This window comes from Halichoerus grypus, chromosome 13 (genome assembly GCF_964656455.1).
Source record: "Halichoerus grypus chromosome 13, mHalGry1.hap1.1, whole genome shotgun sequence".
NCBI classification, from domain to species: domain Eukaryota; kingdom Metazoa; phylum Chordata; class Mammalia; order Carnivora; family Phocidae; genus Halichoerus; species Halichoerus grypus.
The window spans coordinates 960864-978352 of record NC_135724.1 but is presented as its reverse complement, the minus strand read 5'-3'; the positions used below and the strand labels follow the sequence as shown (position 1 = coordinate 978352).

The following is a 17489-nucleotide window of genomic DNA, read 5'->3' as shown; positions in this document are numbered from 1 at the left end:
AGGACTTTGAATTGTGGGGCCATTCTGTACTTGGATTCTTTTTACCTCTTGCTCAGGAGAGGTGTCTGAACGGCACGCTTGGCTCAGTCATTCCGCTGGCTGGCTCTCAGTTCAGTCCCCACAGTCCCTAAGGACCCAGTGTGTGTGAGACACTGTGATGACCTCACGGGATTCAAACATGAGTCAGTCCTGGACGACGCTTTTTAAAGCGTTCATGCACTGTTCTAGCAGGGACGATAAATTCAGAGTTTTGTTTTGTCTTAATCAGCCACCAGATCTCAGCAGGACAACATCGTGTCACCCACTGTTGGTGGATATTCCAAATTTACACCTAAAGCTAATGTGGGACTTTATATTCAGAAATAGATCTGGAATTCTGTGATTGCAGAACGATGTGGGTGACTGCAGCTGATGACTGCAGTCGGTCTTAGCTGTTTCTTGTCATGGTTACGGCATTTTGTTGTTTAACATGCTTTCTAGTATTAAGACGTAGGAGAGAGAGGGAAGTCTGTTGTTTTTGAACATCGTGTGCATTGTGCGTGTGTGCACGTGTGGTATGCGAGGAAGAACATTCACATATTTACATGCTTCTGGTGTTCCAGTTTCCTTGCCAAAAAGGAACTTTATCCACAGAAAGAGGCCGTGTCCTTTATTCCTGTCTGTTTTAGCATCTTTGATCCTTACTGTCAACACTGTTGCCATATACTTGTTAAAATTCTTAGTAGCTTTTTTTTTTTACATAAAATATCATGAATTATCTTAATGAAATTCTGTCATCTTTTAATGAAATTGTGTGTCATAGTTATTCTTGAAAAATCAAGGGATCTTAAAATCCCTCTTTACTGCCTTTTACACTTTGTGGGCGATGTGCACTTTCACAGGGAAATCCTAATGTGTAACTGGTTTCATGAGTTACTGCATGTTCCACTTGGTAAGAAGGATTTCCTTTTGTGACAGTCATGTCTTCAGATAGTTGGGTTTTTTAAAAAATAGTATTCTCAAATGTTAGCAGAATTTTCCCATCAGAAATTGCCTGAGAGCTGATAAACTCAGAAGTAATTAGAGCAGATTGTCGCCATGGAGTCCACAGAGAGGCATCAGTGACTTTCCTTCTCTTATTCGAATGGTTTCATCTCTCAGTGGTCCACTTTTGTGACAGTGCAGATGAAGAACAGTGGGTACTTGGAAGTCCTTTCTGTGTATTTTCTGTATGTAGTCAGAGCAGTCCCTTGATAAATGTGCTCACCTTCTCGCGTGTTTATGTCATGCGCTCTTCTTTCCTGTCTGTGGCCTGAGCAGCGTTTGGAAAGCATCCACAGAAGAATGTTCAGTGTACATTATTACATTTGTACCATATAATAGTAGTTCTTGATCCTAGTGTGTGTCAGGCGCACACACACACAGTTGAGATTTGTTATCTCGTCTGTTCAGTTCTCCGTGGCTGTACCGAGGGGGACATAGATTCCTGGAACTAGATATGTACTCGTTACCCTCCTCACCAGTCTTTCTTCCTCACGTCACCCTAAGAGGATCTGTATGAGCTTATTTCTTCACGATATTCATACACAGTGTTTTTTATTGCATTGTTTGGAGATTAGGGGCCACAAGAAAGTAATGGAAAACACTGGCTAGCACAAAGTACCTTCTCCCAGGTGAGAAGGGTACGTATATGTGCTAGTATCTGGGACCTCCCTCTGCTACTTGGTGTCACTCTGGGAGTCACCCTTAATTATCGGGTTCTCAGCTGTGTTCGTACCGCAGTTTTCTCCCGAGTTACGTAGGGCAGCTGGCATATGTAGGGACTCAGGAAATGGGATGACACATGAGGAATTTCCAGATCAAATATGAAAAGTTTGAAGCCTGATCTTGTCAGCCAGCTGCCCATTGAGGGTTCCCTTTTCCTGATGTCCTTGCCCACTTTACTTTCTTTAACTTGCCAACTTTCATGGTGAAAAATGCTCTCCTTGTGTTTTGCTTGCTGCTTACCTTTTAACATTTCATTGTTCATTTTGATCTTTGATACAAGTTTATTCGTCTTTTTTTCATACATCCATCTTTACCTTTTCATAATTTCTCTAAGAGAAATTTATCTGGTGACAAATATTTTTGTCTTGTTTGACTCATTTTTGTATCTTTTCCTTTTAAATGTAGATAAATTTGTACTTTTTATGTATGCAAATCTGATCTTTTCCTTTGTGGTTTTTACTTCAATCTTAGAAGGTCCATTCAGCCCCGATGTAAATAAGTGTTTTAATCTCCCTACAGTGTTTCTGTGTGTTCATTTTCCGTAGCCACTTGTAATGTTACGTATCAGGTGTGCGTTGTATGGAGAAGGGATCTGTCTTCTTCTTTCTCCCCAAATGTTTAGTTAGTTCCTTTAAAACCAGTTATTAATGTTGTTATAGTTCTTTTCTCAGAGCTTGGAGAAATGCGTCAGATTTGTTTGGGCCCTTTCCTTCGCTTTCTTGTCTGCTCCACTGACTCATCCAGATTTCGGTGCCAGTTCCATTCCAGTTTTAAATAATGTTCCTTTTTAGCATGTTCTAGTGTCTTGGAAAATCTTTCCCTCGCTCCCTTCTCCCCTCCCTTCCTCCATCAGTTATTTTTCTTTTTCATTTTTTTCTTGTTTTCCCTGAGAAACATGAAACACTCTAAATATAAGATTATTGGGAGTTTTTCTTTCTGCTCGTGAATTAGCCCAGTGGCATCGAAACCTCATAAATAGGCTCATGGTTGCTTGCCGTCTTCATCTGTGATTTTTTCATTTTTCTACCAAGGATCGATGTCAGCCTCCACACTTGGGAGTATTTAAGCAGTAAGAAACTGCCGTGGGACTACTGAAAATCTAAGGAAATGAGAGACTAGGGACAATTTTGAACCATCTTTAGTTCATATACCTCTCAGTAGTAATGTCACCATGCTGATTCATGTAGGGCCTTGGAGTTTTTGTACCTTTGTAGGCCCAGGAGAGAGGAAGGCTTTTTCATAAAGCTTCTGGTTTTTGTGTTTGAGAGTCTTAGAACTTGTTAATTATGGACTGTTCATGTTAACAATATTTTGTATTTTAACATTTGGTAGATGTATAACAATTCTTTCTAAGCACAGAAAACAAAGATTAGACATTTCTCTTATGCAAACACCAGCAGGCTTAACCAAGACTTTGAAGTGTCCTGTCAGTAGTAAGACCATAAAAATTTTCATTTGTACCTGTTAGTTGAGAAAATATTTAGTATTGAGATACTTACTAATTTTTCAAACCCTTGTACTTTTCTACAAAATCTTTAGTTAACACAGTGAATTGCTATTGATACTTATTTCATTATTTAGTTCTGCATATTGCTTCAGGCAAAAGATGTGTGCATTGGTGGGCTAGAAAATCGTCTGTATGGATAGGCCCTTCTGGCAGCTTCTGAACTCTGTTGGTAATTACATGGATGGTATAGACTGTTTTAGCTAGGGACATCATTTTAGAGGGGAAGTGGTTGCCTAATATAATTGATCCAGTAAAGAACATTATGTGCTTTAAATGTTTCTTACCACGACAGAATATTTTATTATTTCCATATTCTTTCTAAAGCTATCTAATTTTTTTTTTACTGATGGAACAAGAAAAAGATTTGTGTTTGAGTGTCTTAATTTTTTTGTTATTGCTAAAGAATGCTTTTTAGAACTACTCTAATTATTGCTAGTGAATGTTTAAGAGTAAAAATTGGTTACTTCCAGCAAGATGCTTTATAACCCTCACCCCAAAACAGCAGTATTTCCTTTTTTTTTTTTTTAATTTCCTAGGCTGTAATTACTACCATTCAGACATCACTGTATTTGATCTCGCTCTGCTTTATGTCAGCTCTCTGGAGTGTAGGTTTCCTGTGGGCAGGGCCTTGCCCATTTTGTTTCCACTTTTGTCCCCAGCCTGTGTTGGGGGAGGGATACCACATGCCTCCCTGCCCCCTCCCGCCTTCAGCTGAAGTCAGAATGGGCCACCCAGCTGGAGCAGAGTCCTGGCCTGTGTGCTCCAGGATGGGTTTCACAGGGCCTTTGTTTCCATCACTTACCGGGGACAGCCTCAGACTGTAAAGTGCCCTTCATCGTCATGAGACTTTGTCCGTCTGTGTTCATACCCTTGCCTTTTCTGCTGTGTCTCTAGCCCTCAGGTTCCTTCCCTGCCTCTGGCTCCCACTGCAGACCTCTCCGGTGTACCTGGTGTACCTTCTGGACTTCGCTGAGTGCGCTCTTCCTCTGCAGCCTGTCACGTGCTGGGGGCTGTTCAACCAGGGCCTAGGGCTGCTTCACCTGGCGCAAGGCACTCCTCCTGTCTTTCCCTCTTACTCCCTCGTACACCTGATCCAGCGGTTTTCAACTGCCGATTCCTTGGTCTTAACGCATTCACGCTGCTTCCAGCCCCTGTCATGTTCTAGCTGATGAAGTCTGATCTGGCAGTTTTTTCCTTTAGGATTGTGCTTTTGCTTTCTTATTTAAGAACTCTTGGCCTAACTCAAGTTCACAAAGATTTTCTGCTCTGTTTCTTCTTCTAGAGGGTCTTTGGTTTTAGGGTCTGCCTTCTGCATATCCATTTTGAGTAAATTTTGGTACCAGTACCCGGTGTGCGTGTGAGCACTTGTTTCTCACGTGGCTATCCACGTGCTTCTAGCACCGTGTTTTGGGAAAGTGATCTTTTTCACATGGCTTTGCCTTACACTTTTGTCAGAAACCAGTTGTCTTTTGGGGCGCCTGGGTGGCTCAGTCGGTTAAGCGACTGCCTTCAGCTCAGGTCATGATCTCAGGGTCCTGGGATCGAGCCCCACATGGGGCTCCCTGCTCGGTGGGGAGTCTGCTTCTCCCTCTCCCTCTGCTGCTTCCCCTGCTTGTGCTCTCTCGCTCTGTCTTTCTCTCTCAAATAAATAAATAAAATCTTTAAAAAAAAAATCAGTTGTCGGGGCGCCTGGGTGGCTCAGATGGTTGAGCGTCTGTCTTCGGCTCAGGTCGTGATCCCAGGGTCCTGGGATCAAGTCCCGCATCAGGCTCCCTGCTGGGTGGGGAGCCTGCTTCTCCCTCTGCCTCTGCCTCTCTCTCTCTCTCTCTCTCTCTGACTCTCATGAATAAATAAATAAAAAACATTAAAAAAAAAAATTAAAATCAGTTGTCTTTTATCTGTGGGTTTATTTCTGGACTCTCTTCTCCATTTATCTGTTTGTCTCTCTTTATGCTAATACCATTCTTTTTTGATTACTGTTGCTTTATAATAATTCTTGAAATCAGGTAGTGTTTGCCCTTCAACTTTGTTTCTCATTTTCAGAGTCTGGTCTAGGTCCTGTGTATTTCAGTATGACTTTTAGAATCAGCTTGTCAATTTCTGTAAAAAATGCCAGCTGGGATTTTGACTGGGATTTCATTGAATCTATAGATAAATTTGAGGGAGAATTAACATCTTATTAATACTAGGTCTTCTGACCCATGAATGAAATAGATCTTTCCCTTTATTTAAGTCTTAAAATTTCTCTCAGCAATATTTCTTTTCGGAGTATAGGTCTCTTTTAAAATATAGTTTACTTATATATGTAAATAAATGTATTAATTACATTTCCTGGCCACCCACTTTGCTTCATAATCCATGTTAAATTAGGCTTCTCCCTCCTCAGCCACTTAAAGTGTTGAGAGAGTTGGTGGGGGGTGCCGGTCCTACCCAAACAACAAAGACAAGCCGAACAACCTGCTAATAATGTAGTTAGTGTGCAGTTGTCTGCCCGGGAACTACACGTGTCATCCGCTGTTGACCTTCTAGAGTGCCCTTTATATGTGATCAGTTCCTTTTTTAAGAAGTTGCTTAATTATCTTCCACTCTTACTGCCTGTGTGTGTTTTGTTGGGAAAGAAGTAATTAATTTTCATCCTTATTTGGTCATCTGTGTCTAGTTCAGTGTGGCTTATATAGCTACTTGGCCATGAGTCCATTACGACATTTGATTCATTTAACTGATTAAGAATAGATTGGTCATAAACTTCTCTTGTTTTGAAGTGGGGTAAGTTTGTTCGATGCATTTGCAAAAAACAAACTAAATGTCATAAAAGTATATTTCAGTTATGCTTTGAACCTGTCCCAGGATCTGGGTTCAGTAGGCACTGTGGTGTTAAATCTGTTCATAGCAGAGAAGCACATTGTTAGAGGTGTGTGTGCATTCTGCTGGTGCTCGTGTGGGTCCCCGAAGGCTTTGGGAGGCTCTGTTTGCTGTGTGGAATTAAGGAGGGCTGTGAAGGGAGGGCTTCCAGTCAAAAGAAATAGCAAGGATAGAGAACTTGGGCCCCAGAGAGTTGTAGGATATGGTGCCAAAAGCAAATGTAGACCGTTTTAAAGCTAGAAAATTAATTTGAGATTAGTTGTGAAGAACATGTGTATAATGATGTAAATCTGAATTATCTTCTAAGTAATTGTCAAATAGTGGAGATTTTCTGGGTGGAGATAAACATAATCCTTAGTTTTGCCAACCAATTCATCTGGAATTCATATTGAATTAGGGAGTTGATAGTAATGGGGACCATTTAGTAGAATATTCTCTTTATTCAGGTAAAAAATGAATAGCACTGAGATTGGTGGGCAGGGTCTATGTTTAAGAAGCTTTGGAGTAAGAATAAGTAGTCCTTTGAGTTACTTCTTGATCTTTCAAAGAAGCCTGTGAAACTTGGTTCATGCAACAAGCCAGTCGAATGCTTTCCTTCTCTGTGAGAAACATGTAAGCTGCTACACTTTGGAAGCATGGTGGCTGGGAACATTTATTGCTAGGAGGAGGGCTCAATGGAAGGATTTCATTGCAGTAGTTTAGAGAGAGGGAAGGATGGCTGTTAGCCTTACTTGGTAACATTCACTGTTAACCATTTCATCAGAAAGGAAAAGGCCAGAGCTTGTACTCCAGGTAAATTGAAAACAGTGTTTTTAAGAACAACTGTCCTTAGGTATAAGTACTGGGCTATACATTGTTACTGTATTTAGAACTTACTTCTCTCAAATGTAGCTCTGAAGTTATTAAATTTTATTTTATTAAGAATTTATTTATTTATTTGACAGAGAGAGACACAGTGAGAGAGGGAACACAAGCAGGGGGAGTGGGAGAGGGAGAAGCAGGCTTCCCGCTGAGCAGGGAGCCCGACGCAGGGCTCAATCCCAGGACCCCGGGATGATGACCTGAGCCAAAGGCAGACACTTAATGACTGAGCCACCCAGGCGCCCCTGAAATTATTAAATTTTAAATGCCCATTTCAGAAACACTTTGCGTTGTTGATGGCTCTATTGGGTTGTGAGAGCAGGTGGCAGTTCTGTCTTTTCTTTGTGCTGTGACATGTAAGATTTAGGGATTTTCTTTTGTTATCAGTCCCCCAGCTCTGATAATAGTATGTTACTAGGGTCAGCTGTCAGCTCAGTTCACAAAGGGTGGCCGGAAATCAAACCGTTCTTGTGGGCATGAGCTGTTCCCATTGGGCAACGAGGGTCACGGTGCTGGGCTGTCACTCAAGGGGGTCAGGTGCCTGGGGAGCAGGTAATGTTCCTCCATCTTTTCTGTCTAATGCCCTGACTGCTCTTGAAGAAAGAGAAGTCAGTGAGTTCATGGGACCAAGGCTGTAAAGGAAGTACAAGGAGTCCCCTGCACAGAGATTAATTAAAATTGTTAGAGAGCCAAGAGCCATTAAGCAATTTGACCAATTCTTCAAAATTCAGAAGTGTGTACTTTGAGTAGGTATGTGAGGCAGATTGCCGTACCGATTTGACATGATAACCTTCTTCTGTTTGTTCATATTGTCACATTCTGAACGTGCGAACTTTCTGCACTGTATTTTACCTTCACCTGTCTTCCTTAAACATGTAATTGCAAGTAAGTTCCATAGAAACGAATAAAAATCACTATATAATGCCCCCAAACTAAAGGCTATTAAATATAAATTGTGTCTGTTATGTGACAGAGTAAGTAATATCTCTTTCTCAGAAATATAAGATCTTGATTAAGGAGTCAGAAAAGGATATATTTTTCTGTTTCAAAATATGTATAAATTGTTTATACATTTATTTTATCTTACAGCTATTTCTCTACCTCTCCTTTTTGAATGGGTCCATTATAAAGAATATAGAAAAGCAGAAGGAAGGAAAAGTGGATTGGATAGTAGGAGAGAAAATAAAATTAAGTGATAAGACAGGCATTCTGTTGAGTAATACTCAGCTTGAGATCAGTGAGTAACTTTGCTGCCTGGTGCTTAGCTATAGAAAACATAATAGTGGGAGCACAGACATGAAGCTTGAAGGGACCAAATGAAAAAATAATTAAAATAGACATTCTTTTGTAAGTATGCTTTCTGGCTATTAATAGACATATACTTATCACTTATGAAGATATCTTAAGATTTGTTTCACATGTAATTTTAAAGAACATTGCTATTTTTATAATATGAATAAAAAGCTCCCCCCCCACTAGTTCTAGTCCTTATGTGTTTATTGTATATTTGAGGAACATGGAAAAATACAATAGTTACAAAACTCTTTTTGATGTCCTCAAAACATCTTTAGGAACAGGTGTGGCACTGATGAAACTCAGCTGCCAAGAAGTATTTAGGAAATAAGTTTGTAATAAGTTGGATATGGTCTAAAAGTCAGTGGTATGGCTGGTAATGTTTTTGATAATGTGATATGAACTTACCTCTTGTTCTGTTAGCTTTCAGAATAAATTGAATGTAAAGACATAGGTCTTTTCCCATGTGAAAAGAGCCACTAAAAGGTAAAAATAGATCCACAAGGCTGTTGCCAGTTCTAAAAGGGAGATTGACGGAGGGAGGGAGGGAAGGTCCAGAGTCCCAGGGAGAGAGAGAACTTGAGTAAGTTTTGTTACTTATGTAGGATGGTGTCTCAAGTTACGTATATAACATTTCATCTACTCTGTATGACCTTAACGTTCTATAGTGCTGACTGTTAAATTTTATAGATGATTATTATACTAGATATTATATAGATAATCTAAGAATTTACACACTGTATCATGTAGAAGAATCACTTCTTGATAAGGCTTTCGTCCTTACTATCAGTTACAAGTGCGGAACCATGTGTAAAGCTACCAGCGCTCGGTGATTCTATGTATCATTTTCTTTACTTCTTTTGTTCTGTCAGTTACGTGTCAATCAATGCCATTCACAATATTAATATAAGGATTTTACATCTTCATTTTATTTACTCATTAACTCATCTTTAGTGCTGCTGCTCATAGTCATTGCTGGACCCAGACCTGAAATAATGGCAGATTCGGGAGGAACCTTCTGGTTGGAGCCCTCTCGTCTTTTATTGGGGGGCAGTTAACTGTTTGTACTTGGGAGCTGACTAAGAGAAGTTAATTTTTAGTGACTGTGTCTATGTGAAATAAATTTATTTTGAAAGTATAAGTACAGATAAATTCCTGGTGTTACCCCCACTCCCCAAAAGTTATTTCTGAAGTATTATTTGTCAATTGAAACTTTAACTTTGGTGTGCTGTTGTTTCCTTGAGTTGATTATACTTCTTCTTTTTTTTAAGGTAAAGTGCAAGTTAAGAGTTCAGACATACAAGTTGGAGACCTCATCATAGTGGAAAAGGTTGATGCATTTTTAATATATTTTAGACCTGTCTATGCCAGTGATTAACATTTAGCTTGATTGCAGTAACTTTGAATCTGAAGAAAAATTGAGACAGTTATTTTAACTCTTAACTTCTTTGTGTAAGATATGATATACATGAAGAAAAATCTAGATTTTTCTGTAGTCTGTTTTGCTTTAGTACATTTCAGTGTATGCAGGTAAAATTGTATTTTGTCTAAAATAAGACGTGTTAACTGCTTAATATTGCATTATCAGAATTATTTCATTTGACCAAAGAATTATATTAGTTAAAACCTATTTAGAATATGTTTCATTTTCTAAAACCTCCTTTTATAGATAGATATATTACACATAAGTAATTGGATATTATTCTTGGGATTTAGAAACTTCAAGAAGGAAAGGTCAATGGAAGTAAGAGAATATTAGAAAGAAAAGCCTTATTAGGTCATTGTAGGAAAAGGCCATTAAGAAAACCCCTCAGTGTCAGACTTGGAAGTTTTCAGGTGCCCTGGTGGGTGACTGGGTGGGCCGCCTGCTCCGGGTGGAAGTGCTTCTGCATGCCCTGACTTCTCTGAGGAACGGTGGATGAATGGACAGCCTCTGTTTCTTCTTTTCCTTTTCTTTTTTTCCTGTTTTTAAGGCTCTAGAATAGCTTTTAAAAAACATTCTTGTTGGAGAAGTTGTACTAGGGCCTCTTACAAGAGTAGTTTGAACCCATGCTGCCATCTGGTGCCATGTACCCAGCCTGAGCCACCTTGTGGAGATGTTTGGTACAAGAAGGTCTTTTTCCTCAAGACTAAAGTGGGCTTTATCTTGCTACAGTAATCTCTATACAGAGAATGTTGTTGGGTATGTTTGTTTGATTTTACAAAATGGGACAAAATTGAACATACTGATTTTGCAGCTCATTTCTATAGCATTCAGTTGTCTGGACACTGTAAGTTACTAGCTTTTGATCCATGGTTAGATTTTCAGGTGGTGTCTGTGTTCTCTGTTATTATAAAGTGCTGTGTGAGCACCCTTCTACATCCATCTCTGTCTGTTTCTGTAGGATAAATGCTGACATGAGAGATGATTGAGCCATATGTGAGTCAAACACCAGTGTTTATTACCTCACAGTTTCTGTGCTCAGGAATTGGGGTATAGATTGGTGTGGGTCCTTCTCAGGGCTGTAGTCACCAGGTGGCCATCACCTCCAGCTTACTGGAGGGTTGGCAGGTTCAGGGCCTCAGTTCCATGAGATTTTGGCTGGAGGCCTCCCTCATTCCTGTCCACAGTGGGGGGTGGTGGGGGGAGTCCTCCACAGGGCAGCTCACAGTGGCCTGCCCGGAGAAGGTGGGAGTGCCCGCAGTGTGGACTCGCGGGCTGGGTCCTGGTGTCAGCAGTGACATCCATCACCTCTTGTTTCCCTCGTAAGAGACGGTATAGTGTTGATGGTGGGGTTTGAAGAGCAGATGGTCTCTCGTTGTGAATCAGGGAATGCTATTTGGCCTCATTTCCTTTGCTCTCCTGTTCATGCATGTTCTCCTTCCCTTTGCAGCCTAGGTTGGTGGAGTGGTGCGCCCTTTGGTGCTTCCATTTTTACTGAGTAACATGTGAGCCCTTCTTGGCCACGTTGTAAGAGCTCATCTCTTCAGTCATATAGATGGATGTGAAAGATAGACATCTAGATCTATGTCTGGGCATTCCCCTTGAGCTTCTCGCTGGCCTCCCAGGTGTGCTCTCCACCTGTGAGAGGTTGATGAGTGACGTGGGCCTTTGTAGACATCCAGGTAAACGTTTTACTTGAATGTGGTGGTAGCTGTATATCTTTCTTTCTGTTTGTCACTTCAGTGCTCCATGGGCAGCACGGTGTGGATAGTCCTCCCGCACTAGATCCGTATTGTATACGAGCATGTGTACGGTCCCTACCTGACCCTGATGTTTACAGATTTGGCAGCAGAAGGACTTCTCAAATATTTTCACTAACCTTTAGGAAATGTTGTTGTACAGTAAAAAATAGGGGTGGCCTCTGTACCTGACTTAGTTTTTATTTTGTATTTCCAGTTTTACACTCATATTAAAAAATTTGAGACATAATTTCTAGTAATTACTATGAAATGATAAATTTTTAGTGGATTTATATTTGTTAAACCAATTTTGTGGTTTTTGTAGTGATAAAAGTTACTGGTTGACTGAACCATCATAAAGAAATAGTAACGATACGGTTGCAAATGGCTTTGTCCTTTTATTTTTTATTTAAGGATCCTAGCAGTACTTATCACTAACCAGAAAAGTAATTTCTCTGTTATTTGACCATACTGCTACTCAGGAATTAATGCTTGGATATTTCCATGGTGGATTTTATGTTTGAGGGTAGCCCTTCTAATTCTGTATCTGAATGTGAAATTAAAATTAGTGTATTGATAGTCATTGTATGGGTATTTGAAGTGTGTTCACCAAATCTGGACCAGTGTCTCCTCACAGGAGAGCAGCAGCCTGGGACAATGCGAGAGAGTAGAATGTGGGCTTTCATGTTAGATGAATCTGGGTATAAACTCCTCGTTTTCCAGCCTCAAACTCTCCCTCAGAGAAGCAGCTCATTGACATGCACTTAGAAAGTGGTAGGCTAGAACTGTACAGAGTCAGGGTTAGATCATGCATGCAGGGCGAAGAAAGAAAACCCGAAGATTGTTTCCTGGCTTAAGAAGGAACCCTCCTAAGAAGTACCTAAAATTGTAGACAAATATGTTGACTTAAATATTATTACTTGAGGAATGTGTCAAGTAGGGTAACTGTTTGGAACAGGAGACTTAGAAGTTGAAGGTTGTCCAGGTCCTAACATCAGCTCTGAAGTCCAGATGTTTGAGAAGGATCCAGAGGACACAAGCAGAGCAGGATTGAAGGTGACACTTGAGGGTCCTCCTTCATTACTCAGCCTAAACATCTTTTTTAACAGCTAAATTTGAAAGACAGTTTCTTTATCCTGTTTTTTTGAGGGAATGCAATTTAATAAATATTTTAAACAATTTAATAAGTATTAGCATGCATATTTTAATACCCAGAACAAACACTACAAAAAATATGCATAGAGATACAGTCTGAGATACTAAGAGGGATTCCTGAAAAGGGTTCAGGTAACACACAAGAAAGCAGGAAATTTGAAACTGAAGAATGAATACCAGAGGAAACCAACAGAAAACAAATAATAAAATGCAGACTTATACTCTAATGTGTCAGTAATTACTTTTATTATGAACAGTCTGAATATACCAATCCTGAGATAGAGTGGATGAAGAAGTGAGACCCATCCATGTGCCATTCACGAGGAGTTCAAATCCAATGACACAGGTAGGATGAAAGAAAGTAACAGGATGGGAAAGATACACCACAAAAAATTGATCAGAAGTAGGAGGGCCTATATTAATATCCAGTGAAATAGAGCTCAGAGTAAAGAAAATGACTAGAGATAAAGAAGGACATCACATAATGATATCAGCGTTACCCATCAGGAAGACAAAATAATCCTAAATTTGCACTCACCAGATAATGGAATCACAAAAGTCATGAATCAAAAACTGTTGGAGCTGAACAAAAGAAATAGACAAATCCACAGTTATGAGTGAGAACTTCAGCCCCACTCTCTGAGCACTGGATAGAAGTGCTGGGTGGGAAATCAGCAGTGACATAGAAGATCCTCACTGAGTCAGCCAGCCAGATCTAACTGACGTGTACCCATCACTCTACCAAACAGGAGGAGAGCACATATTTATTTCAGGTGTCCATAGAACATGTACCAAGATAAAGCATATCCATAAAACAAACCTCAAAAAATTGAAAAGAATTTGAAATCATACAGCGGTTGTTTCATCACAGTAGAATCAAATTAGAAACTAGGAACAGCGCAACAGGAGAACTCTAAAATATGTGAGAAGTAAACAGTGCACTCTAGTTATGAGACAAGTATCTAGGAAACAAAATATATATAACTGCATGAAAATGAATATACAACAAAGTACACGGAATGCATGTACAGCAGTGCTGAGAGGGAATTTCATGGTAGTCAGTGCCGACTTAGGAAGAAGTAAAGATCTCAAATTAATAATCTAAGTTCCTAGCTCAGGAAACTAGAAGAAGAGCAGAATTAAACCAATGCTTGCAGAAGGAAGGAAATAAATATCAGAGCAGATCAGTGAAACAGAATAGGAAGACAAGATAGTAAATCAGTGAAAGCAAAAGTAGTCCCCAGTCTCAGGGATGACGGAGGGGACATGACTGCTGGTCCTGAGCCATTGAAAGGGTCACTGCGGAATATGCCACCAGCAGCTGTACTCCAGGCAATACCCCAGCTGAGATGAGACGGCCCGATTCTTCCCAAACCACAGACTATGCAAACTCAGTCCAAATGAAACAGTAATATGAATGGTTCTACAAACAGTAAGGAAATGGAATTAGCAATTTAAAATCTCCAGGAAGGAAATATCTAGATCCAGATGTTTTCAATGAAGAATTCCTTGAGGCTTTTGAAGAAGATTAGCGTCATTTTTACACAGTAGTTTCCAGAATATAGTTGAGGATGGAACACTGCCCAGGCTCGTGTTAGGAGTCCAGTTACTATCCTCCTATCAGCACAAGAGAAAGCACAACAAGAGAAAACAAATGCCGTTGTGAATATAGACACAAAAACATTCTTTAAGAAAATAATTGCCAGTTGATATCCGCAATATATATAGAAAATTCGGCATCATGATGACGTGGAGCTTATTCCAGGTACCTAAGGCCCATTTCAACATTCTAAAATCACCCAGTGTAATCCACTCTATGAACAGGCTAAAAGAAAATTAAATGATCGTATCAACATGTGACTACATCCAACACCCATTCGTGATAAAAACTATCCACAGTTTGGATTAGATGGTAATTACCTTAATTATGTTTAAAGGGCATCAGTAAAAACATATAGCCAACATCATACTTAACAGTGAAATTCTGAATGCCTCTCCTTTCAGATTGGGAGTAAGTCAAGGATGTTTGTTCTTAACCACTCTTATTTAACTAACATTTCTAGCTACATAGAATAAGGCAAGTAAAGGAAATTAAAGGAATTCAGATTGGAAAGGAAGAAATGAAAATGTCCCCATTTGCAGACGACATGATTGTGTATATAGACAATCCCAAGGAACTGATGAAAAACCTGGAACTAATGATAATGAATAGGTTCAGCAAAGTGGTACATTATAAGATCACCACTCAAATACCAATCCCATTTCCAACATGTGGAAACTGAAATTAAAAATGAAGTACTCTTACAGGCACTACTATGAAAACAAAATCTTAGGTATGCTGCAAATAACAGTGTGTTCATGAAAGTAATCAAAGACACTGTAAAATTCCAGTTTTCCTAAAATTGAATATAGGTTTAATACAATTCCCATTAAAATCTCAGCGAGCTTTTTTTTTTTTTTTTTAAGAGATTTTATGTATTTATTTGACAGAGAGAGACACAGCGAGAGAGGGAACACAAGCAGGGGGAGTGGGAGAGGGAGAAGCAGGCTTCCCGCAGAGCAGAGAGCCTGATGCGGGGCTCGATCCCAGGACTCTGGGGTCGTGACCTGAGCCGAAGGCAGACGCTTAACGACTGAGCCACCCAGGCGCCCCGAAGTTTTGTTTTTTGTTTTTACTTTTTTAGATAAAATAAGCTTATTCTAAAACTAATTTGTCAAGGCTAAAATGACAAAAACAGCCTTGACAAGGAGAACAAAGTGAGAAGGATCACTTCCTGATGTTAAGGCATACTACCTAGCCTTATTTACCAACACAGTGTGTAAGAAGAAATAAAGATCAGTGGAACGGTGTGGAGAACCCAGAAATAGACACACCCAAATGCTCAAGTGATTTTTTTAAGAAAAAAATTCCATTATGATAACATTAAAAAGAATAAAATACTTATAAATAATTGTTAAGAATAAGCAACAAAAGTGCAAAACTTGTACTTTGAAAACTACAGAGCAGTGTCAAAATATACTAAAGAAGACCTAAATAAATGGAAAGACATCCTATATATCATGGATTACAAGTATTAATATTGTTAAAATGGCAGTACTCCCCAAATTGATCTACGTATTCTGTGCTATCCCTCTCAACATCCCAGCTGACTTTTTTGCAGAAATTGACAAGCTGATTCTAAAATTATATGGAAACACAAGGGACCCAGAATAGTGAAAAACAGTTTTGAAAAAGATGAATAAAATTGTAGTATTCACACTTTTCCATTTCAAAACTTTATTCAGTGTTAGAATAACCTAGACAGCGTAGAACTCCAAAAATTCAGAATTGAAAGTTCAGAAATAAAGCCTTAAATTTGTGGTTAATTGCTTTTCAACATGGGTGCCTAGAAAACTCTGTGGGGTAGAGGGGTGTATTTAGGTGAGTGCTTTTTTTTTTTTTTTTTTTTTTGGACCCAGTACTGTTTGTGAGATTCTCCCATTTTGTTGTGTGTAGCCGTAATTCATTCATTTTGTTGTTACGTAGTATGTCTTTTATCCATTCTACTGTTGCTGGATATTTGGGTAGCTTATTAGTCTTGCCTGTTAGAAATGATAATTCCATGTCATACTTGGCTCAGTTGGCACACATTGCTAGTGTGTATATACCTAAAGAGTGGAGTTGGGTTTTGGGGTGTGCAAGGTTCCACTTCAGTAGATACTGCAAATGATTTTGCAGGGAAATGTATCCACTTACACTGTAATGAGCAGTGTGTAAGCGTTCCTGTTGCTTCACGTGTTTGCTGACCTTCGCATTGTCGGCCTTTATACCTTAGCATTTCCAGTATGTATGTAGTAGTTGTGGTTTTAACACGCATTTTCTGGAAAAATAATCAAGTTGGACACCTTTTCATATGATTTGGGGAATCTTTCTTATTTGGGAAGAGCCTGTTAAAATCACTTGCCATTTTTCTTCTAAGTTATCCCTTCTTTTCTTAACCGTTTATGGGCCATTGTGTATTCTGTCTGGGAGTTTCTTATTAGTTATATGTTGCAATTATTTTTTCCTCCCTGGTGTGCTTTGTTGAAGAGATGTTCTTAATTTTGATTAAGTCCACTTTATTAATCTTTTCATTTGGAGTTAGTTGGGGATTTTTGTTTTGTTTTTTAAATTTTTGTTTGTGGAGAAGGGGGAATGTTGTTAGGGTTGGTGGGGAAGAAATTACTCCCTACCAAAAAGTTGTGAAAATATTCTGTAATATCTTTTAGGGCTTTATAGTTTTGACTTTGACATTTAGAAGCAGAATTCATTTGGAATATATTCTTATGTTTTGATTGATATAGTGCTTTAGTATTTATTAGCTCCTGTCATCTCCGATAGATACCTAATAAGTTTCTCAATACTGTTTATTGAGAAGACCACAGTGTCCTCATTGGTCTGCAGGAGCACCTTTCTCATCAATCTAGTGTCCATTTTTGTGTGAGCCTCCCTTCTGGAGCCTCTGTGTTCCCATTGGTATAATTATCTATCTTAGAGGAATACCATCTTGTCTTAATTGCTCTACTTTAATATTTTAGTTTTGTTATATTGTAGAATCAACCTTCCACGTTTCTCACATTTGTCTTGTTCATTCTTGGCCTTGGCATTTCCCTCTAAGTATTAGGAATACCTTGTCAATTCCTCTCAAAAAACATGTTACTATTTTGATTGGGTTTGTGTTAAATATATGTATCAATTGATTGGGCACATGACATCTTTGCATTCTGATTTTAGAGAGTGATGTATTCTGTGTGTTTAGGTTTTATTTAACTTCTCTCAATAATGTTTGATAGCTTTTGTTTAGAGAACTTGTCTTTTGTTAGTTATAGTCTAACCTTAGTTTTTCTTATCACTGAAATGGGCGTATTTAAAAAATACTTTCTT

The 17489-nt window shown here is 39.1% G+C and overlaps 1 protein-coding gene across 7 annotated transcripts in view; it reads left to right on the top strand.

The window, feature by feature from the left end:
* ATP9B (ATPase phospholipid transporting 9B) overlaps positions 1-17489 on the top strand; it is a 251414-nt gene that overhangs the window by 49945 nt on the left and 183980 nt on the right. For 6 of the 7 annotated variants that reach the window (XM_078060152.1, XM_036068816.2, XM_078060154.1 and 3 more), the window contains one exon: positions 9541-9599. The exons of the other annotated variant lie outside the window; for it this stretch is intronic. In XM_078060152.1, the coding sequence (XP_077916278.1) occupies positions 9541-9599 (59 nt within the window). The remainder of the gene's footprint in view (positions 1-9540; positions 9600-17489) is intronic. 7 annotated transcript variants of the gene reach the window in all.